At 35.2% G+C, this 25,457-nt stretch overlaps 1 protein-coding gene across 1 annotated transcript in view; it reads left to right on the top strand.

Annotated features, from left to right (window-relative positions):
- Pink1 (PTEN-induced putative kinase 1) overlaps window positions 1-25,457 on the top strand; it is a 136,225-nt gene that overhangs the window by 76,829 nt on the left and 33,939 nt on the right. The window contains exons 6-7 of the mRNA XM_090391945.1: window positions 4,625-4,788; window positions 16,720-16,838. Of these exons, the coding sequence (XP_090248071.1) occupies window positions 4,625-4,788; window positions 16,720-16,838 (283 nt within the window). The remainder of the gene's footprint in view (window positions 1-4,624; window positions 4,789-16,719; window positions 16,839-25,457) is intronic.

The following is a 25,457-nucleotide window of genomic DNA, read 5'->3' as shown; positions in this document are numbered from 1 at the left end:
CTTTAAAGCCAGTATAGAAAACCCTCACTCCAACACACTGACATAATAGTCAGTTTTGATGTCTCCTCCTTATTCACCAATATCCCACTCAAAGATATCCTGGACCTCATCCAAGCCAAACTTCCTCCTGATATCTCAGCACTGTTTCAGTTCACCATGAACTCAGGCTATTTCGTTTGAGGAAAATTCTACAAACAGATAGAGGGAACAGCCATGGGTTCTCCACTCCTGTTCTCCATAACTTCTTTATGGAGACCTTTGAAGAAAAAGCCTTAAACTCAGCTCCACTTAAACTTACTGTTTGGCTTCGCTATGTAGATGATATATTCGCTTGAAAAATATGACCTGGCTTAGATACATTCCACAACTTCTTAACACACTTAAACAATCAACACCCCAGGATCCAGTTTACCTTGGAAAAGGAAAACAGTAACATTCTCCCTTTCCTAGATGCTCTGATTATACACCAGCCTGATGGTTCCATGGCTTTCTCTGTTTACAGAAAACCTACACATACAGATAGATGCATTCACCAGCAATCATCCCCCATCTCCTTCCAACAATATTTGATTATAAAAATCCTATATAACAGGGTGAAATTAATCAGTTCAGATAACAATGCCCTAACTACTGAACTTAACCATATTCTTAGCACCTTTGTAGCCAATGCCCCACCCCCTTTCCATAACAGAGATTACTTCTATCACCTCTATTACATTTTCTATTACATCTATCACCATTCCTTATATCTGGGGTACTTCTGAAAAGCTAACAAAAATCCTAAAAAAATATGACCTGACAACTTGTTACAAACCATATAAAAAATTGGCATCTCTTATCCAATCCAACAAAGACCAGCCACTTCCCTTAAACCTACCTGGAGTATACCAGGTTCTTTGTAGTTGCAAACTGTCCTGCTATGGCCAAACAGGCAAGACAGCTAATATCAGGATATCTAAACATAAGGACTATATCCAGTTCCACCAATACAGCCACTTAGGACTTGCTGACCATGCTTTGGATGCCTGCCACAAAATACACTGGAAGAAAGCCACTTTACTGCACTAGCAAGTATAAATATGAGAGATTATTCCTGGAATCAGCCTCAGCTCTAAAAAAAAAAAAAAAAAAAAAAAAAAAACCTCCCCAAACCTCAATAAATTTGGATGCATGAGACTGCCCCAAATATGGGAAGCTTGCATCCTAAGAACATCAGCCCAACAGCCAAGACAACCCAATTTAGTCCACTAGGGAGCACCTTTAGTACTCTAGGACTGACTTCAGTTTGCTTCAGCCATATTTGTTTAGTGTTAGTGCCTGCATGCACATATTATTTTTTCAAATTTGAATAATATTATTATATTATTTGAATAATATTATTATTCAAATATTTGAATGTATATTCTATTGTACCTTGTAATTTCCTTAAGTTATTTAATAAGCAAATAGAGAATGTCAGTACCAAATTTTCACTTTATGACAAACAGTTGAGAAATTGTGGGAAAATAACAAAGATCTGTATTTAAGTTTTGTAGATGTGCAAAATTTAATATGACAAGGTGCCAAGAGAAAAGCTATTCAAATCACTACAGTTATATGATGTGAATGGGGCATTATATCAAGCAATAATTATTCTTTATTTGAGTTGTAAGTCAGCAGTTAGAACTGAAGGAAGTACAGGAAGATGGGTTGATGTTAAATCTGGTACTGGACAAGAATGTGCATTATCCTCTATGTTATTCATTATCTATAGAGATCACATTATGAAGGAAAGTGGTATCAAACCCGATATCAAAATTTGAGATGTTAATTTCAGCTCTTTACTTTATGCAGATGATGTTATATTTTTAAATAAATCCAATACAAGTCTGCAAGATTATGGACTAAACTGAATAACTTGTAATAAATTTGGTATGAAAATCAGAATAACAAAAAAAAGACAAAGAAAATAGATGAGACATTGAAATTATCAACTACATCATGAATGGAGAACTTATTGAACAAGAAAAATATTTCAGCTGCTTTGGCATTATTTTTAGTGAAGATGGTAAATTAAATATGAAAATAAACAAGAAAATTAAATATGGGAATAAGACAGAAATTAGGCAAAACACTAAATTAGCTGTGTACAAGACAGTGTTCAAACCAATTTTAACTTATGGATTTCAGAACTGGGTTAGAAATAAAACACTTGATCCTTAAGTTATTTAATAAGCATGTACAACCAATGTCTAAGCCTTTCTACGAGAATCCTCTATCTGGGCTGAATACTGAAACCAAGCATTTCTTCCACAATCTTTCTCAACTGTTTTTTTCTCAAGTATACTTGCAAAAATCCTACAGGAACACTCAGTAGGGAAATATCTCTGTAATTCTCAGATTCAGTTCTATTTCCCTTTTTATATATGGGTACTATATATAAAGTACTATGAGAGCTCTACACCAATCATCTAGAATTCGTCCCTCCTTCCATGCCTTCTGAACTACGCAGTGCAGCCACTGCAAGACCTTTATACTTGAGCATTAGCATTTCTGGTCGAATATCATTATTCCTGCCTGCCTCCTCTCCACATTTCAGGCTTTTGATGGCATTTTCTATGCAAGTATAGATGTGTGTTCCTGATTGCATACCTGTTGAGTGTTTTTTACCATTGTGCTATCACTGCTTGTTTCATTTAGCAATTTTTCAAAGTAATTACTCCATACATCAAGGATATCTTTTTCTCCAGTTTTAATGTCACCTTTAATAACTACTTTAATAAATACTCATCTATAATTTCTTTTTCAGCACTCTTTCCTCCATTTCTGAGCTTTTTCAACAACCCCCAGAATATCTTGCCATTTTCCTGATGTTTATTTTCTATGTTCTTAAAGTCTTTCCATGACTTTTCTTTAGCTAGTTTTACACAGTGTTTAGCTTTCTTGCATTTGTCCCTGTATTCTCTAAGAGCACAAGCTGACTTATTCCCCAGGAACTTTTGATATGTTTTCTCCTTTTCCTTCACTGCCTCTTTAACTTCCTGTGTCCACCACGGAGTTCTGATTTTTCTATCCTTGTAGACAACCTCAAGACATGCCTCTCTGGCTGAGTCAATCAATGTTTTCTCCAGGGCTTGCCATTGAATTGTAAAGGTTTGGTTTCTGTTCTCAAACTCTTCCATTTTTTCTTGAATTTTATTTAGACTGTATTTTAGTTTACATCTGCGAGCTGCTCAACTTTTATTCACTTTAAAACTTTCATGTTTCTCTTTTCTGTTTGAGATTTAATTTTATTCTGCTCAAGACTAAATGGTGATGACTTTTAATTTCAAATCCTCTGTATACTCTGGTACCCTGCACCAGTGAGAAAACATTACTATCAATAATAACATAGTCAGTGAGACTTTTCTCATTCCTTGCTTCTTCTCTCCATGTGAATTTATGCACAATTTTTATATTGGAACATTGTGTTAGTAATAACCAGTCCATGCCTTCAGCAGAAATCCAACAGGTATTTGCCATTATTACATGTGATATTATACAAATTTTCAGTTTAGTAAGGAAGGAAAGATGGATAAATATCAGTCTTTTAGCCGAGTAACCTTTGTTTGCAGTTATGTTGTTTTGCTTATATACATGCTCACAGTTAACTGTGAATTTCAGATTTTATGTTATATTTTATATTATTGATACAGAACATTAAATAAAGTAGATGAAAACATTACAGCATTGAAGGATTCTCGAAGAAAGTTTCATTTTCCAAAATGGAAATGACTGCTTTTATGAAAGTAGAGTTTGTGACAAGGGAACATATTTATTTGGAGAACTTGGGGGGAAATCAAGTTCAGAAGCTGCTACTAAATGAATGATTTCATTCTCAGCAGAAAGCTAAACTTTTTTTAATAGTAGCTAAACTTAACTTGTAATTACTCTTCTGATTTATTAATTATAATTTTATCTATTTTTTAATCATCTTTAAAATTGTCCACAATCTTCTCCCCTTCCCCCTTAATTTTTTAGACACTAGTAGATCATTTTAGTGAAATTTTTGTAACAAACTGGTGCCAGTAATTTATTGGAATTTCATTTGATGGTACAAAAGAAATTAAATTTTTTTGGGATTTGTAGATGGTTAGAATTCATTTAATTTAAAAGTAATTAATTAACATGTGAAATAAATATATCAAGTGAAATGTTTTTTGTTTACAGTTTGTTGTGATTAACCCCCCCCCCCCCATCGTCCAAAATATCTGCTTCATGAATACTCTGATTAGTCACTTCTTTTGTTTGCTTGTGAGAAAGCTATTATGCCAGAAATATTACTTTTTTTTTTATTGAAGAAATCATCTGAAAGTTTCAATAGTTATGTAATTTGACAATAACATGAAGAGCATTAATTAGTCCCGGGAACAATGCTTCCCTGCACTGCATGTAACATTTCCTTCAATCTTCATATCTGAAAACAGATAATCAGTTTCCAGCATGAGATAAAGGATTACTGTGTTCACTGCTTCTGAAAATAGTTATAAATATTAATATTCGTATATTCAGTGAAACTGAGTTTAAAAATTGTTAAATAATGTCTAATAAAATTATTAGGAAATTTGGTGAAAATGTTGAATTCTCTTGTTTTTTTTAAAAATAGGTATCACTGCTCGTTGTATCAGTATCTTAATGTTCATAAACCGACTTTGCATACATCATTGCTACTGTTGACTCAGTTATTAGAAGGACTTGCACATCTCTCACAACATCAGATAGCACACAGAGATCTAAAAGTTGACAATATTTTAGTGGATTTGACAAATGGTTTGTATCAGTTTGATATCTTATTAATAAAATTTGAATGAGTGATATATGAAAATGGTAGTGTTTACACTGACAATTTTCATTAATATTACTCAATCAGTCAGCTCTCCATTCTTTAGTGCCTTTAGTGAGGGGTAGTTTTTCCTTTAATATTTTTGATAAAAAAATTTCTTCTCTTTCTGTATTATTTACAGATGTTTGAAATATATCATTCTGTAGTTGCAGTAGCATAAAAAAAAGAGAGAGAAATTGCATTTTTTTCTTAGCATGAGCAGAAAAGCTAAGGTTTTTCTGCACAATCACAGGTAACTGATCCTTGACTATCAATGATTTTAAATGGCATCTGGGAATATCACTTTGATAGTATGATTCTACTTTGTTAGATTGATTCAACTTAAGTAATGTATGACAGTACTACATATGCAGTTTGGCTGTATACTACCTCTTTTTTTTTTACTTGAAATTAGTTTTAAAATTATAAACAAAATTAAAAAAAACAACTTAAGATTTGTAAGATTATGAACAGCTTTGTCAGTAATGGTACTTTTGGGAAAAGGATTAAAACCAAGTATTAAATTTCTTGGTATCTTTAGCATATAATACACCCAAGGTAAAAAACTTTCTACATCTTTCTCATCCAGAGATTTTTATTAATAAGATCAAGCACCTTTTGGCTACTTGTATATGAGTTATATATGACTTCTGCATTACTTCAACCTTGGTATCTCTCCCAGGTAGGCTCCCACTGATGAGACTTCAATAAATCTCTTGCACCCCTATACCAACTACTCGAGACCTATGATGAGCAACCCTCTACTTTTTCACCTCAATAAAGGTTGAAACCAGTCTGGGTAGTGGCCCTTCCCATTATGTATTGCATTATACATGCCCGAAAGGGGATGTGCTTTGCATTATGGGATACATACTAATGCAAGCGATATGAAGTCATTATCCTCTGTATACAAGTAGCTTGGATGTGAATATATGAAGTCATTAACCTCTATGTACAAATAGCTTAGATGTGAATATATTTCAAGTGCAAAACTTTGTTTTGCTTACTTGGGAAAAGGATTAAAATCAAGTATAAAATTTCTTGGTATCTTTATCATATACATACATATATAAATGTGCCAGCCTGGTTGGCTGATTGGTTAGCATATCCACTTTCCAGCCAAGAGGCTGCAGATTTGAATCCTACCTAGGCATGGATGCTTGTGATTGTCTTCCACCTTCATACTGTTCATTCATCCAAGTATAGATACACTTTCCCAAAATGGACTGGGTCACCATGGGAGAAGTAGACCCAACCCTCCTGTAATGGGTAGAAAACAGGCTGATCATAATACACACAGCTTGGAAAGGTCAATGGATACCATAGTGTGAGGAACAAGCAGCCATGGTAGCCACCTTAATAAGATATACAACTTCCTTTCACTGCAATGACTGCAGCAATCCTATGGAGCTTACTTTCCACAAGCATATGATAGCAATCAATGAGAATTTTGGACCATTCTTCCTCTAGGCATGTCATGAGGTTCTCAACTCTTGTGGGCGTGGACATCTCTTGACTTCACCCAATGCTCCAGTTCATTTTACAGATGTTCACTAGGGTTGGGATCAGGGACCATGTGAAGGCCAGTTGTGTGGTGACGTTCATGTCTGCAAACGACACAGTTATACTAGCAGCCTTGTGACACAGTGCATTGTCTTGCTGAAACTGACAATGGTCAGTTTCATAGAAATTTCACAAAGTAGGAAACATCGCATTGTCCAAAATGTTTAGATACCTCTCGTAGTTCAATGTTCATGGCACCACAAACAGAGATCTGAGGTCAAACCAGGAAAAACAGGACCATACCATTCACACCGCCACATATTTGAATTCATAGTTGGGATTACACACTGCTAAGAAATGTTCACTGGGTATCTGTAACATTACTTTAGATATCTGTAGTTGTTATTGTTAACAGAAAATCACTGAATTGTATCATGAACAATCACCTAAAATATACTTTTATACACATCTGTTCAATGTTGTGTAAATTTTGGTATGAACAAGGCTACACTGCTGCCATTGGTGTATGTCAAAGATCAAGCTCATGTTGAGTAAAAACACTAGCCATTATTATCAGAAAAACAGAATGCACCCTAACTGTAAACTGCAGTCTAAGAATAATACTGGCTCTTACAAACTGATACGTCCACTCACTTCTGTTAAAATCTCTACCCTGATAATCCTATTTTTATAACAAAAAGTTTGTTTGTAGTCATCATCATCATCATCATGCGTATCAAGGATTTAGGCTTAGCATGGCCTGTTCCGGTCTTAGAAGTCATCGTTTAAGAAGACGTCCTGGTTTTCTTTTTCCTAATGACTTGTACTTTAAGGCTTGTTTTGGTAATCTTTGTTTTCATTCTTTGAACGTGTTCCATCCATTTATGTTTATATTTTTTAATTTTTTCTATTACTGGTTCTTGGTTTAATTCTTTCATAATTTCTTCATTTCTTTTGTGATCAAATAGGGTATACTTTGCAGTTTTTCTCATAAACTTCATTTCTGCTGTTGTTAATCTTTGTTTGTCTTTTTGTTTTATTGTCCAGATTTCGTTTCCCTACATTAAGACTGGTAGGGCTAATGTATTGTATACTTTTAGTCTGGTTTGTTTTTGAACTAGGGTTGGTTTAAATATAGAGTTAATTACACCTGTTATTTTTAAATATTTTGCAATTTTTACATTTATATCTTTTTCATATGTGATCATACAACCTAGGTAGTTAAATGAATTCACCTATTCTAAAATCTTGTTATCTATTACTATTTTAGTTCGTGCTGGATCTTGTCCTTTAAAGGCCGTAGTTTTTAATTTTTCTGTTGATATTATCATACCATAATCTTTGGATATCTCATTTAGATCTAAAATAGCTTTCTGTAAGTTATCTTCAGAATTTGTAATTATTATTTGGTCGTCGACAAAGAGGAGAGTGTTTACGTTTACTGTAGGAGAAAGTTTAATTCCTTGATGTAAATTTTTATTCCATTTTATTGTTATTAAGTAGATATTAAAAAGTGTTGCTGAGAGGGGACATCCCTGTTGGACCCCTTGGTTTATCTCTCTCGTATATAATAGCTCGTGATTTAATTTTATTTGTTTATTTTCATATATACTTGTGATAGCTTTTAGAATATTATTTGGTATTTGTCTTTCTTTTAATATGTTAAATAATGTTTCTTTTAAGTTTGCATTTATTGACTTTGAAAAAGCATTTGACAATGTGTGTTTCTAAATTGTATTCTCTTCTTTTCTCTCTTATTAATTTTAGGCAAAAGTCCGGGTCTATACATGATCGTCCTTTTCTAAATCCATTCTGTACTTCTAAAATAAATTGTTAATATATTAACAATAATAAATTGTTTGTAGTACTCATCTTAAATTGCCCTTGCTTTGTGTTGTCATAATCACCATCAAATTCCTGATATGTATCCCATAGTGTGTGTGTGTGAGATAATATAATTGGCTTTTTATGGATGCTTTAATATTATGAGATCTTATATTTCAGTTTTTAGGGCATTTGTACCTGCCTCACACTACCTTTTCTGGTCTTTTTCCTGACATTTTGATATCTGACAACTGTTTTCTAACATTTTCTTTTCCATTCTGTTTAAATGAAATACCACTTCAGATTAACTCTGCTCACACATTGCTGAATGCTTACAATGTTGAGTTCTTTCCTAATATCTTCATTTTTAATATGATGCTGCCATTGATGCCATCTGTTCACTCTCCTAATTTATCTCAAACTCATATCTGCTGTCACTAGTCTTTGAAATTGCTTTATTCTTAACCCAACTCTCAAATCAGTAAATTAAAATTGGTTCGAAGACGGTATTGCATACTGCTAATTACTCTTATTCCATGTAAATTTATTCAGCTGACTCCAACTATGTATTCTTTTATTCTGTTATCTGTTTCCATATTTAAATTCCCATCTTCACTAAGAAAAAATACTGCTTCAATAGTTGAAATACTTGCATTTGGCTGAAATGTGATATGTACTGGATTTATTTAGCAGTATAACATTACTTGCATAAAGTAAAGAACTAAGGTGTGTAATTTCCAATTTTGACATCAGATTTTGTCACTTCATAATGTGATTCATGTAGATTAGCTGTAAGAGTGGAGATAGTGTGGATCCTTTCTTACACCTTGGTTAAACTATCTTCCTGTATCTCCTTCAGATCTAAATGCTGATTTGCATGTAGACTATGTATTGCTCTGTAATTTGGCCCAAACCTGGTTGTTCTTTCCCTGAGTTTCCCTTCCATAATTTTTCTTGGATTCTCGAGTAAATTTACTTAAAATTTACCTGGAACACTCCATAGAATATTCTCTAATTTTCACATTTAGTTTTATTTCCCTTTTTATAGATAGGACCTCTATACCAGGGATTCTCAACCTATGGTACGTGTACCACTGGTGGTATGTGAGCCACTGCCTTACTGGTACATCTAATATCTTGAATTAAATATAATGGTACACCACTAGAAAAGGTTGAGAACCCCTGCTCCATACTAATAATCTGGAATTCAATGTTCAAACCATGCAGTGGAACCAGATCCATGTAAAACTGTTATACCTTCATATTTCAGTATTTCTGGTCAAATATCTACTCTAACAACTTTTCCATATTCAATCCGATGAAAAATCCAAACTCCACTATGTGGAGTTTTGCATTTTTCTCTCCCAGAAAGCCTCCTTACATTTTCTTCCTGGCTGAATCAATGTTTCTTCAGAGTTTGCCATTGAGATTCCAAAGTTGGGTTATTGTTTTTATACGCTTTCATTTTTGATGCAGTAATATTGTATATTTGAGTCTACATTTTGCCTCTAAAAGCTGCTCAGCTTTGATTATTTTAAAACTTTCTTACATTTTCCTCTTCATTATGATATTCATTTGTATCCTGCTCAAAACTGAATCGTGATTACTTATTTCAAATCTCCTGTATGTGTTGTTGTATCCTTAACCAGCATGAACTATCAATTTGTATTATTCTGAATATTAGTACAGTCAACTAACATTGCAAATTCATTCACTAAATCAGATTATCAGAGGGGTCTGGTCAAGGCCTTATAACATTATAAGGCACTATAATAAACCTTCCACTACAAAGCAAAGCACTTGAAAGGCTTAATTTTTATTTTTTTTTATTTTTGTGTGGTTCCCACCCACTTATAAACCTATAGTACATTGTACCATAAGTGGGCTAAGGATTTTTTTCCACCACTTTTATCAACACCGGGCAATAAAAATTCATTTGGCATCAGAAACTATTAAACAGAAGAATAATAAATATTCATTATTATTTTATAGCCAAGTAGCAAAATATTGTTTGCTTTTTGAAATCTGGAAACTGTCACTTTTAAAACATAAGAAATCAATCTTTGATGAGAGAGCTGCCTCAGTATATTACTATTAAGAGGTGACAAAACTGCTCAAGAGCCTATGTTTTTTCATATTATTAGCCTTTAATTACAGATTTAGTGACCTGAACAGCTGTTTCAAACTGTTCATTCTCATTAGAGACCAGGCAAATACCTTCTCAGTACACCACAGAATTCCATAAATATCCGATATTGAGAAGGTTTTTGCCTGATACCTAATAACGAAACAGTGTTTTGCCTTTTAAACTTCAGAAAGTTTCATGAGTCACCAAGATTTGGTTATGGAAAATGCATCTTTCAGGCAATGGATTCCATGGCATCCTCATACAGTTTTTGCCTGGTCTCTGAGAACCAACAGAGGAGGGGGAGGTGTGAGGATTGTGAAACCTAATATAAAGTGATAGTAAAAGCTCATGGTCTTAAGCAGTGCAGTATTAAGTAATTAATCATGTTGAAGGTTGTATTCTCATAAGCTCTCACTTTTCAAACTTTAAGTTTCAATAGCAAACATCGATTGCTATTGAAACTTAAATAGTTTCAATAGCAATCGTTTTGGTGTTCTAGTGACTTACAAGTGTTCATTAAAATATTGTAGTCATCATATTGAAGTGTTTTTATCATTGTTAAAAGTGTTCTATCTGTGAGCCTTAACAATGCTGGTTAGCTTTCCACATTTAAATGTTTCAATTACTGATAAACCTCAACTAAATTGAAATCAAAATAAATATACAGCTGAAAGTTTTGAAGAATTTTGTGGAATCCTTTTGCCACCTATACTATGTTGGTTCTGTAATAGCAACCATACTATGTGTGCAGAATAAACAGAAAATTTATATTTTGAATTTTTAAAAAATGTGTGGTGTTCAGAACTTGAAAAGAAGTTGAAGGCTTTTGCCTGATACCTAATAACCAAACAGTGTTTTGCCTTTTAAACTTCAGAAAGTTCAAAAGTCACCAAGATTTGCTCATGGAAAATGTAACTTTCATTTTTGTATTCTGACCAATAACATTATCCATAGTTCTATAGTTTTACTGATAATACACTCTGTTCTTCCTGCTCGTTTAACAGATCCTGCAGTGCCTTAAATACAAACCTTCTTGCCATTCTTCAATGGAGTAAAGATAATCTAGTCACCTTCAATCTGTTCTTTTTCTCTTATCCTTGGTAATACACAAATCATTAGAAAGGATCAATTTTTTATTCTTGGATTGACTGACTTTAAGCCTTTCCTGGCATAAACACATACCTTCTTCATCCTCTAAAGAATTTGACATACTTTTCTCTTCAACAAAAGGATGTCATTTTCTACTTTTTACCCATCCAGCTGCTGCTAACTCATCATTCCTTTACTTAGTCTGTTAAAACATAAGCAGGAGCAGCTGTCATCATGTGAAACCTTTCCTCAACAACTACATTAACTTCCAACTTTCAAGAAAATATCAGTAAACTCTTTCTCCCTTGCTTATACATAGCACCAGTTTGCTATAGGTTGTGCCCCACAACAACTTTTATCTTCACGCACTCTCTGATTCGACCTGCGACATGACATGTAAACTGTTCCATTCGCCACTATGTGCGTTGTGAGACGGGAGGAAAATGTTGTTCTTATCTTACTCCATTCATCATAATACTGAATAAGAACTTGACATCCATGGATGACATCCCTTGTCCTGTCCAAACTATCCCCTGCATATACCCAAAAATTTTACTCAGAACGTCCCAAAGCTATTAATCCCCCACCCATCCACACACACACTCATTTACTTCTGGCCGATAGGAATCGCCTTATTTCCCTAAGGAGTTTTCCATGACCAGCAAAAAAAAATGAACAGATACCAGTCATTCCCGATATCTATAAACAGTCCAACCCATGATGTCAGTCGCCAAGTGCCATCCACCTGGTCAGGCACATTTTCCCACCAGCGACCGTATGCCATATATCCCGCACGCATGCAATTTGTACTAATCGTGTCATGATGGTGGTTTTAATTATATCCGTCCTGTTTTATCCAGAGTCACAACAGAGGTGATCATAAATCTGGCAGATTCATTAATCGTGTGGTGGTTTTATTTATATCCATCCTGTGTACTGCTTGCATTCGTTGCATTGTGATGTGTGTTTCTGTATAATCCGTGACCGTACGGATGTTGTTGTCTGCATGCGACGGATTCGATGTGCTCTTCCGCATATTCCCGCAATCGACTGTATGAGATACGGAACTTCGCTAAATGGGACGCTGACAGCTATCCTCCTTGCCAGCAGAGCTGAGCCTCACCGTGACATCACTTTGCGTAACTTTCGTTTCATCCCCGATTTTGTGCAATTTTGGAAATGGATTAATTCCAAAACCAGTAACGAGAATAATTGGAAACTGTAGTCCAAATAAATAATATGATATAATTATGTTACTACTTACTTTTAATGAGATGGTTCAGCTTCTTGGCCTTTGCAGAGTTTATTATTATTATTTATTATTATTATTATTTGACGCCTCCAGGGAGTCCAAGGACTCATTGAGAGAGGGCACCTGTTCTACAACTGTCTCCACCATTCAATAACCAATGCCATTTACCGCCGACTTCCACTGGTATGTCCACAGACAATCATCAACAACAACAACAAACAATCAAACATCCATGCCCACGGGAGGATTCGAATCTGCAGCCGTTTGGCTGGAGTGCTGATACGCTATCCACTCGATCAACCAGGCCGCCTGGATATCTGGCTCAATATTGGTCAACTTCGGTCGAAGATCGGCACACACACTAAGACTATTTCTATATTTTGTTTTTATTTGAAGGAGCGATGAAAATCCTTTCTCACAAAGATAGGTTGTAAAAAAACTGCATGAAGATTTTCGTTGTTTCTTCAGATAATTCAGGAAATTCACTTCTCACTGAAGGCACCTATATCCAGAATCACTGAATTGCATTTTTAAGCCCACTGCCACTTGAAAGCTCAATTAACTGTTCTTTTTTCGAGTTTATAGTCTATAAACCTGAAATAGATCTCAAACTCACAGAAATTTCTCATAAAAGTTATTCGGAAAATATGTTTCAAAATTCTGTTTCAGAGTTTTGAGGTGGTCACAAACCCTTTCCAGAAACTCAGAATCAACAAAAAGATCATTTTCCACTAAAAAGGATTCCAATGTTGAAGAAGGTGCAAATTATCTGCCTTTTACATAACTAATGCACAGCACAATGTAGGCATCAAAAACAGTTAAAGAATTTCCTGAAGTAAAAGATTTAGTTCATTTAATTTTGAAAAAAAAATGTCTAAAAGATAAGATAGTATTGATAACCATGCTTCCTCAACAAGGAGTGATGCAAAATTAGAATTACATTCATTTACAAGCAATAAAACATCGTGCCTGAATTGAAAATAAGCTTGTTAGTACTTTGCCCCTGGAAATCCAGCGAATTTCGGAATGAAGCAAAAGTTGTATATATTCACTGTCCATTTCATCGCAGAATACTGAAAATAACCTGTGATTTAGCGGTCGCACCTTAATAAAATTAACTAGCTTTACAGCATTGTATACCACAGTTTTGAATTCTGGTGGCATTCCTTTGGAGGCCAACCTTTCCCTATGTATGAAACAATATACCCGATTCATATCCGGAGCCACTTCCTTGACCATATAAACAACCCCCCAACTATGCCTGCCTATAAGGGCTCGAGCTCCATCTGAACAGCAGCCCATGCATTTTTCCCACTGAATCCCTTTGTGTATTATCTAATTATTGAGAGTGTGAAATATTTCTTCTCCAGTTGTTCGGGATGACAAAGTTCTACAAAACAGAATATCGTCATGAATGTTGTTATCATGCACGTATCTTTACATAGCATATTACCTGCGCATCATCTGTAATATCAGTAGCCTCATCTACTTGTAACGCATAATAAGGGTGCTTCTTAACCTTTTCGATTAACTGAAATTCTTCGTCACCTGCCATATCATTAATTCTGTGACTGATAGTCTCATTTGAAAGAGGAATCGAATCAACATCTTTTAGTAACTTGTTGCCAAACATGGTTTTTACCACATCACATCTTTTATAGGTGGCAGTAGTAAATTTTTCCTGATAGAATGAGATTTCCCTGTTTTTGCTATGCACAAACTTAAAAGATAGATGCTTCCAGTGCCTTGCTATTAATCAAACCCACGGCCGAAACTATATCTTTCCCATGATTTAATGTTGCTAAGTGTAGCTGAAATTGGCCTTTTTTTTTCAGTTTGCTTATTTTCATATCACAATGTTTAGTTTCTAAATGTCGGAGTTTCGCAGGTTTCATGCACTCGTTCCACAACATTTCATAACAAAAAACACGTTTGAGGTTTCAAACGTGTTTCAATTTTATCTCAACACCAAGTAACTTGAATTCCAAATATGAACTGTAATTTTTTACTGTATTTTTTCTTTGAACTGCTTGTTTCTTCTACTTTAATAGTATCAGATTTACTCACCGTTACAACACGTGTATCACAATTAGGTTAGCATCATTTCATTTGCTCTTCTTTTCAAAGTCCTATTTTTTTAAGCCACTTTTCCATTATTAAAAAACATTTCCGAAAAATATATAAATACTGAGGGTTAACTCATGACAAACTTTGTCCAAGTATCATTTAGCACTTCTGAAAGTATACTGAGCTTTGGTTGAAGGAGGAAAACCTTCAGTAATAAAAATCAATAAACAGCAAGCAATTGGTTGAAATGTGGATAACACATGTTCACTTCAACTCTTATAAAACAGCAAGGGAAGGCGGAAGCAATAAAACTATATTGTTGTTCAATTCACCCCTCTCATTAGTCATCATTCTTCCGCTACCAACTATTGTAGTGCCAGAATGATGAGTAATAAAAGATAGGTGAAGTGAACAACAATATAGTTTTATTGCTTCCGCCTTTGAACATTGTGACCTATTTGTTGTTTTGTTTAAGTCTCCATTTGATTTCAATAATTTTACTTACTTATTCAATTTTAATTTGTTTGGATAATTAAAAAATATATATTTATTTAATTAATTTAAGTCTGCCTGCAGACCACCTGTCTCATCGTCGCGGACCACAGGTTGAACACTGCTCTAGATCATACAAATGTGTTTGAGTATGAGTATCTGGCAGTATAACGTTACTTATCAGAGCATATTGCACCATTTATTAAATATGATGACCTTCATTATAGATCTGTTGCAGTATCCTTTCTTTACCTTCCCTTTCTGTTGTACTCTGCTAGTTGGTATCCACTTGAATACTGAATAAACACAAACTGGTGAATTGAATTTGCTGACTCAGTTATATTCTGTTATGGCAAATCATACATATATTATAATACTACAACATAATTATATTTTGTGTCAGGTAGAATGTGGAGGAGAAGAATTGCATTTAAAAAAAAGTCCCTTTCTGTTTACATCAAGAACTAGGACAAACGTTAAAGTCATTGACTTTTACAACTTGGAACATAGACGGGTACCAATACATGAAGCATTCAATGAAAACCAGATGGAGCTTTCAGAGCACTACAGAAATATGATGCTAACATTGTTAACATTGTATTTCTAATATTGCTGAACATATAAAGCTAAAACAGCTGCCCATTGTAATCCTATTAAGTATAAGATGGCTTATTTAATTAGGTATCTCTGATTTTCAGTATGAGTTCATCACCCTGCTAGAAGACTTGAGGTAGCATGGCCTGCATATGAATTAACATGCCTAGAACTTCTTTATATTCTTACCGAATATGAACTAGTTTAGGGAATGCACTATGAACTAATACACATACCAGCAACTGTATTTAGAAACATTTATGCATATCTGCATAAATAAACATCACTTACACAGTGTATATGCAAAATACTTGGCCATGTGTAAACGCCTCCGTAACACAATTGGAAGAATGACGGTACATTGCACCCTTCGATTGGAATAGGCCTAAGTTCGATTCTCGTCATGACAAGAGGAATCTTTATGTGAAATTTGTAGACTGCAGACACTAGCAAGCACGAGAAAGAGCGGTGGTATCACTGAGATTTACATACTTCTGAAAGGGTCATACAGGATATCAGTTGATGGAATTTTTCATTTTATGGAGAGTGGGGAAAGACAAGAGGGCATCCTTGGCGAATCATACATATATTATAATACTACAACATTATTATATTTTGAGTCAGATAGAACGTGGGAGCTGAGAATGAATGTCACCAAGAAGGGGGTGAGATCTAGATTTTTCTTTCATAGAGTGGTGCATGATTGGAATGGATTGCCATTGGATGTTGTGTGTGCAAGCAGTGCGAATGAATTCAAGAACAAGTATGACAGCTGTTACATGTAGTATGTGGCCTCCCACAATGAGTCCCTGACTCCCTGAGGTCTCTCTTAATAATAATAGCATTTACTTTGATTTCCACTCATATATGAAGTCAGTTTAAATATTATCTGAAAACATCATTTAATAGTTCTAATTCAAATGGTTACAGGTCTGTCTAATCCATTAGTAGCAGTCACTGATTTTGGTTGTTGCTTGGAGAGTTTGTCTTTGCCTTTTACATCAGAGGAGATTGATAAAGGAGGAAATGTGGCTTTAATGGCTCCAGAGGTAAGCATTCTGATTTTTCCTCTTAAAATCTTATTCAAAGAATACGTCAAAAAAAAAAAAAAATTAATTCATGTGAATACATAAATTCTAGTTACAATATTAATACTGCTGAATAGAAAAAAAAAAATAGTGTTTTGAAGTAATAAATGATATTTAATTGCTAAACTGATATTTTAGGGGTGCTTAAGGGTCAAAGCTGTATAACTGAGAGGAGACCTCCACATAGCCTTTAAAGGAATGCGGAAAACCAACCAGGGCTTCTGACCTAATGTCCAATCCTCCCCTTCTCATGGTGCACCCTGTTAAGTATCTACTTGGATACTGAACAAATGAGGATGGGCTGGCAGTTTGGAATTTAGCTGACCAAATTGTATTCTTATTGGTTAAACCAAAATAAAAAATGATGGTACAACATGACAACATTTCATGCCGGCTGGGGCGTCGCCGGTTAAACAAGGCCCCCATTGTTTTCGCCAGGGAACCTGGGTGAACAGCGAAAAGTCAGCTACTGGAACAAATCTGAAAACACACCCCCAACTCAACATCACCAGAGCTAAAGATCGGTACTATCAACATAAGAAACCTGAATGGCAAAGAAATGGAGCTAGCTGAGGAATTAGATAAGTACCAGATCGACATAACAGGGGTGACTGAAACAAAAAAGACAAAAACTGGTGAGATCTTTCTGAGCATTAAATACAAAATGTTATATTCAGGAAATGACAATCAAGGAAAAGAAGTGGTAGCCATATATTTAACACAAAATACGAGGCTAATCTTGTTCAATGGAAGGCAGTTTCAAGAAGAATGATTTGGGCAAATATCAGAATGAGGAACTGGACAATGAGACATATTTGTGCCTATGGTCCCACAGAAGGTTCTACTAAGGTAGAAGTGGAGGAATTTTTTGAGGCTTTAGAGAAAGCAACTTACACAATGAAAAAGGAAAAGTTGGTTCTTGTTGGAGATCTAAATAGCAGAGTAGGAAATGATTGTCAGACATACAAAAATATTTTGGGAAAATTTGGAGAAAAGAGCAAAGTTAATAATAATGGCTAATACCTTTTGATTTCTGCTCAGGACATGGAATGGTTATTACTAACACCATGTTCCAACATAAAAATGTGCACAAATTCACATGGAGAGAAGAGGCAAGGAATAAGAAAGGTCTCATTGACTATGTTGATGGTGATGTTTTCTCCCAGGTGCAGGGCACCAGAGTGTACAGAGGATTTGAAATTGGAAGTGATCACTATTTAGTCTTGAGCAGGATAAAATTGAATTTCAAACAGAAAAGAGAAACGTGAAAGTTTTAAAGTGAATAAAAGTTGAGCAGCTCTCAGATGTTAACTGTAGACTAAAATACACAAAGATTATTGAAGAAAAAATGAAAGAGTTTGAGAACAGGAATCAAACCTTGGAGATTCAGTGGCAAGCCTTGAAGAAAATCCTGACTGATTCAGCTAGAGAGCCATGTGGTGAGGTTGTCTGCAAGGATAGAAAAATTAGAATTCCATGGTGGACACAGGAAGTTAAAGAGGCAGTTAAGGAAAAGAAGAAAGCATATCAAAAGTTCCTGGCAAATAAATCAGCTTGTGCTCTTAGAGAATACAGAAACAAATGTAAGAATGCTAAACACTGTGTAAAACTGGCTAAACAAAAGTCATGGGAGGACTTTGGCAAGAATATAGAAAATAAATATCATCATCATCAAATTCCTGCCATGTACCCTCAAGGGGTGTATAGGATATGATAGTACTACATGAAAAAAATGAAAAATGATGGTACCACATGACAAAATAAATATCAAGAAGGTGGCAAAATATTCTGGAGGTTGTTGAAGAAGCTTAGGAATGGAGGAAAGAGTGCTGTAAAAGGAGTTAGAGATGATAAAGGTGACATGAAAACAGAAGAAAAAGATATCCTTGAAGTATGTTCTAATTACTTTGAAAAACTGCTAAATGAAACGAGCAGTGATGACAGCACAGTGATAAAAAAACACTGACCAGGCATGCAGTCAGGAATATATATCCATACTTGAAGTAGAAAAAGCCATCAAAGGCTTAAAATGTGGAAAAGCAGTAGGAGTAGATGATATTCGACCAGAAATGCTGAAGTATGGTGGTATAAAAGTCTTACAGTGGCTGCACTGCATAGTTCAGAAAGCCTGGACAGAGGGATGAATTTCCAATGATTAGAGTAGAGCTCTCATAGTACCCATATATAAAAAGGGAAATAAAACTGAATGTGAGAATTACAGAGGTATTTCCCTACTGAGTGTTCCTGGCAAGATCTATGCAAGTATACTTGAGAAACGGTTGAGAAGAATTGTGGAAGAACAAGCTGGATTCAGATCTAATAGAGGCTGTCAGGATCAGATCTTCACTTTACGACAAATAGTTGAGAAATCATGGGAATATAACAAAGATCTGTATTTAAGTTTTGTCGATTTGGAAAAGGCATATGACAAGGTACCAAGAGAGAAGCTATTCAATACGCCACAGTTATATGGTGTCAATGGGGCATTATATCAAGCAATACTTAGTCTTTTGAGTTGTAAGTCAGCAGTTAGAATTGAAGGAAGGACAGGAAGATGGTTTAATGTTAAATCTGGTGTGAGACAAGGCTGTACATTATTCCAACTGTTATTTGTTATCTATATGGATCGCATTATGAAGGAAAGTGGTATTAAACATGATACCAAAATTGGAGATGTTAATGTCAGCTCTTTGCTTTATGCGGACGATGTTATACTTCTAAATAAATCCGCTACAAGTCTGCAAGATTCTCTGACTAAATTGAATAACTATTGTAATAGATATGGCATGAAGGTCAGCAATAAAAAGACAAAGACAATGAAAATAGGCAGAATCATTGAAAATGTCAACTGTGTTGTGAATGGAGAACTTGTGGAACAAGTAAAACATTTCAGCTACTTAGGCACGATTTTTAGTGAAGATGGTAAATTAAATATAGAAATAGACAACAGAATCAGCAAAGCTGGTATGGTGGAAGTCAATTGAATAAATTCATACGGAATAAGAGAGAAATTAGTCGGAACACTAAATTTACTGTATACAAGACGGTGTTCAAACCCGTTTTAACTTATGGATCTGAGAGCTGGTTTAGAAGTAAAACACTTAACCAAAGACTAGAGACTGCAGATATGAGAGTCCTGAGAAAGATTAGAGGCATGAACAGATGGCATCAATGGCAATATCATATTAAAAACGAGGATATTAGGAAAGAACTTGACATTGTCAGCATCCAGGAATGCGTTAGCAGAGCTAATCTTAGGTGGTATGGTCACTTAAACAGAATGGATGAAGATGTCTAATTTCACTTCTAATGTAATGGCTTTCCTTTTCTTCAACACACTGCCATCAGAAGAGTCTGCCTTATGTTTGGGCGCCATATTGAAGGGTAAAAAGTCACAAAAAAACACAAACAGAAAAGTGAGAGAGAGCGGATGTAAACAAAGCATGCGGTACCCATAGAGTGTATGCTGGGACCCAAGCGACACCACCTCTCCCAAACAAACTCCGCATAATGATGTATTCTTCTGCTGCTCTCACAAACAAGTTCGCCCATGACGTTTAAATTTATGTTGCACTGCTTCGAGTCGAAATTTATTTTTTAATTTATTTATGGGATTACCATTGTAAAGTCGAAACAATGTATGTCGAGGACCCCCTGTATGTGTGTGTGTATACAATGGCAAGTTAGGAAAGATTTGCTGATTTATAGAGTACTATCTCCCACAAGGTTGATAGACGTAGACCATTGGATCTGTTTAGGTTAGGGTAGGGAGTAACATTTCACATGTTTATTTGTAAAGCCGTTCGATTAGGAACCGACTTTTGTGAATGACTTTTGTCTTGTTCCACTGAACTCTGTTTCTAGTGTTGATCGCATGCTCTGCAAGTCCAGACTGTTCAGGTTCAGCAACTCTTTCCTAACTTATAAGTGTATACACACACACACACACAGATATATATATATATAAAAAAAATAAAAAAAGAAGGAAAAAATAATTTTTTTTTTTTTTCAATAAATTTAGGAAATTTAACCTTAGCTACTTAGGTGGCGCTTTGTGAATATAACAGTTATTGTTTAATTAGCCTTTGTACCTGTACTGATGATGCCTGTGATACTCAGGCAAAAATTCTACGAATAAAGAATATTTTACGTGCATTAATTCCATTATTATAATAGTAAGTAATATGTCTATTCACGGTATTTCCTTACTGAAACTTATACCGAGATTCCATGGAGAGTCTACTGCCAAGCAGTGTGCTAGATATGGTAAAGTATTAGTTTAGAAGACGAATTGCATAACAGAATAATATTCCTAAAGCACTGTAAGATGGGTCAGGTTATTCCTACCTGCTGCAAACTAAAAGAAGTTTTTAAGTGTCAAAGAACCCATTGGATTTATTTAAAGCCCAGTAGCTCACTGTTAAATTATCAGCTACAAGAAGCAAAGAAATAGTAGATATCAAGAATGCTATAGAACCAGTATTAGAGACTGAAAATTTTAAACACCATTTTACGCATATCATCGATGTCATACCTCAAGGTTTTTAATGCTTCCTGTGATAGATTAAGGGGTGCTTAAGGGTCAAAGCTGTATAACTGAAAGGAGACCTCCACATAGAAAATTGGTTCTCTGTAATCCTTTAAAGGAATGCGGAGAACCGACCAGAGCTTCTGACCTAATGTCTAATCCTCACCTTCTCGTGGTGCAACCTGTTGGGTATCTACCTGGATTCTGAACGAACAAGGATGGGCTGGCAATTTGGGATTTAGCCGACCAAATTGTATTCTTATTGGCTAAACCAAAATAAAAATGATGGTACAACATGATAAAATTTCATACCGGCTGGGGCGTCACCCAGTTAAACAAGGCCCCCACGTTGTTTTTGCTAGGGAACCAGGGCAAAAGGCGAAAAGTCAGCTACAGGAATAAATCTGAAAACATACCCTAACTCAACATCACCAGAGTTAAAGATTGGTACTATCAACATAAGAAGCCTGAATAGCAAAGAAATGGAACTGGCTGAGGAATTAGATAAGAACCAGATCGACATAATAGGGGTGACTGAAACAAAAAAGACAAAAACTGGTGAGATCTTTCTGAGCAATAAATACAAAATGTTATATTCAGGCAATGACAATCAAGGAAAAGAAGGAGTAGCCATAGTATTCAACACAAAATACAAGGCTAATCTTCGTGAATGGCATGCAATCTCAAGTAAGGTAATGTGGGCAAATATGAGAATCGGGAACTGGACAATGAGACTTATTTGTGCCTATGGTTCCACAGAAGGTGCTACTAAGCTAGAAGTGGATGAATTTTTTGAGACTTTAGAAAAGGCAAATGACACAATGAAAAAGGAAAAGTTGGTCCTTGTTGGGGATCTAAATAGCAGAGTAGGAAGTGATTGTCAGACATATAAAAATAGTTTGGGAAAATTTGGAGAAAAGAGCAAAGCTAATAATAATGGCAAATATCTGTTGGATTTCTGCTCAGGACATGGACTGATTATTACTAATATCATGATCCAACATAAAAATGTGCACAAATTCACATGGAGAGAAGAGGCAAGGAATAAGAAAAGTCTCATTGACTATGGTATTGTTGATAGTGATGTTTTCTGACTGGTGCAGGACACCAGAGTGTACAGAGGATTTGAAATTGGAAGTGATCACTATTTAGTCTTGAGCAGGATAAAATTGAATTTCATATTGAAAAGAATAACATGTAAGAAAGTTTTAAAGTGAATAAAAGTTGAGCAGCTCTCAGATGTGAACTGTAGACTAAAATACAGAAACATGATTGAAGAAAAAATTAAAGAGTTTGAGAACAGGAACCTAACCTTGGAAATTCAGTAGCAAGCCTTGAAGAAAACACTGATTGATTCAGCTAGAGAGGCATGTGGTGAAGTTGTCTGCAAGGATAGAAAAATTAGAACTCCATGGTGGACACAGGAAGTTAAAGAGGCAATGAAGGAAAAAGAAAAAAGCATATCAAAAGTTTCTGGCAAATAAATCAGCTTGTGCTCTTAGAGAATACAGAGACGAAATGTAAGAAAGCAAAACACTCTGTAAAAACTAGCAAAAAACAAAACAAAAGTCATGGGAGGACTTTGGCAGGAACATAGAAAATAAATATCAAGAAGGTTGCAAAATATTCTGGAGGTTGTTGAAGAAGCTTAGGAATGGAGGAAAGAGTGGTGTAAAAGGAGTTAGAGATGATAAAGGCGACATGAAAATGGGTGAAAAAGATATCCTTGAAGTATGTTCTAATTAGTTTGAAAAAACTGCTAAATGAAACAAGCAGCGATGACAGTGTTTTTTACCACACAGTGGTAAAAAACACTGACCAGGCTTGCAGTTAGGAATACTTCAAGTAGAAGAAGCCATCAAACGCTTGAAATGTGGAAAGGCAGCAGGAGTAGACGATATTCGACCAGAAATGCTCAAGTATGATGGTATAAAAGTCTTTTTGTTGCGGCACTGCATAGTTCAGAATGCCTAGACAGAGGGATGAATTCCCGATGATTGGAGTAGAGCTCTCATAGTACCCATATATAAAAAGAGAAATAAAACTGCATGTGAGAATTACAGAGGTATTTCCCTACTGAGTATTCCTGGTAAGATATATGCAAGTATTCTTGAGAAATGGTTGAGAAGAATTGTGGAAGAAAAGCTTGGTGAAGAACAAGCTGGATTCAGGTCAAATAGAGGCTGTCAGGATCAGATCTTCACTTTACGACAAATAGTTGAGAAATCATGGGAATATAACAAAGATCTGTATTTAAGTTTTGCCTATTTGGAAAAGGTATATGACAAGGTGCCAAGAGAGAAGCTATTCAATACGCTACATTTATATGGTGTCAGTGGGGCATTATATTAAGCAATACATAGTCTTTATTTCAGTTGTAAGTGTGCTTTCACATTTGTTCCAGTAGCTGACTTTTTGCTGTTCACCCTGGTTCCCTGGCGAAAACAACGGGGGCCTTGTTTAACCGGGTGACGCCTCAGCCTGCATGAAATTTTGTCATGTTGTACCATCATTTTGTATATTGGTTTAAGCCAGTAAGAATACAGTTTGGTCGGCTAAATCCCAAATTGTCAGCCCATCCTTGTTCATTCAGTATCCAGGTAGATACCCAACAGGGTGCACCAAGAGAAGGTGAGGATTGGACATTAGGTCAGAAGCCCTGGTCGGTTCTCTGAATTTCTTTAAAGGCTATGAGGAGGTCTCCTCTCAGTTATACAGCTTTGACTTTTAAGCACCCTGGAAATAGACAATAGAATCAACAAAGCTGATATGGCAGGAAGTCATTGAATAAATTCATATGGAATAAGAATGAAATTAGTTGGAATACTAAATTAGTTTGAACACTGTCTTGTATACAAGGCAGTGTTCAAACCAGTTTTATCTTATGGATCTGAGAGCTGGGTAAAGAAGTAAAACTCTTGACCAAATACTAGAGACTGCAGATATGAGAGTCCTGAGAAAGATTAGAGGTGTGAACAGATGGCATCAATGGCAATATCATATTATAAACAAGGATATTAGGAAAGAACTTGACAATGTCAGCATCCAGGAATGCGTTAGCAGAGCTAATCTCAGGTGATATGGTCACTTAAATAGAACGGATGAGGAAAGATTAGCAAAACAATTGTTCTCTGCCAGGTTGGCAGGAAAACAACCCAGAGGAAGACAAAGATATAGGTTGGTTGATACTGTACAAAGTGCCTTAGATGATAGAAATATAAGATCTGATAATGTTGGAGTCTTGACAAGTAACAGACTTATTTGGAGGAAAATTCTAGATAGGCAGTTAGTAATGATGTAAATCTTTCATGTTGTTCTATCATATCCTCTACACCCCCCTTGAGGGTACATGGCAGGAATTTGATGATGATGTAAGTAACTGAATGATAGGAGATAGAGGGTTTTGGTGGGTGCATAAAGACAGCTAATTATATATACAAGGAATAGAAATACATAATAGCTGAGAATACCAAAAAATAATACTAAACTAGATGAGACCTACAAAACTTATTTCTGACAATTTTTGGCTGAGTTTCTCATGAACATGAGTGCAGCATACAACCAAGTTACTTTGTTGAAATGGAACATTGAAAGTTAATCCACACAAAAACCATCTGATATATACATACACAGTGCTTCTGGTCAACAGGTTATGCTGAATTATCTTAGTTCAGCACAGAATAAACAGAAGAAAGGATAAATAGTTATATATTAGCAGTAATATAGGATATAATTACTTCCTAAATGGGGAAAGTGATTTCCGTTTAAACTGTCTATTGACTGGAGTTATCAGTTCTATACAACAGTACTTTTGTTCAAGTGAATTTTGTGACCAGGATGCTCAATGAGCCTGAACTTCTCAGATTCTTGGTATCTATATGTTTTTTCTAATCAACCATTTGCTGATCTTCCTGTTGAGCAAGGCTAGTACATTGCTGCTTGGGAATTTAATTAGAGATTAAGCTTGTCTTTTGGTGTGAATAGTGGTGTACAAGGAGACTTTGCCTAGGCATAATTCATTATAATGGTTTTATATATATACAGGAAAATGA

This window comes from Typopeltis vanoorti, chromosome 4, assembly GCF_054136105.1.
Source record: "Typopeltis vanoorti isolate ZY-2024b chromosome 4, IOZ_Tvanoo_1.0, whole genome shotgun sequence".
NCBI classification, from domain to species: Eukaryota; Metazoa; Arthropoda; class Arachnida; order Uropygi; family Thelyphonidae; genus Typopeltis; species Typopeltis vanoorti.
Note: the sequence above shows the minus strand (reverse complement) of the source record. Positions and strands in the feature narration are given on the sequence as shown.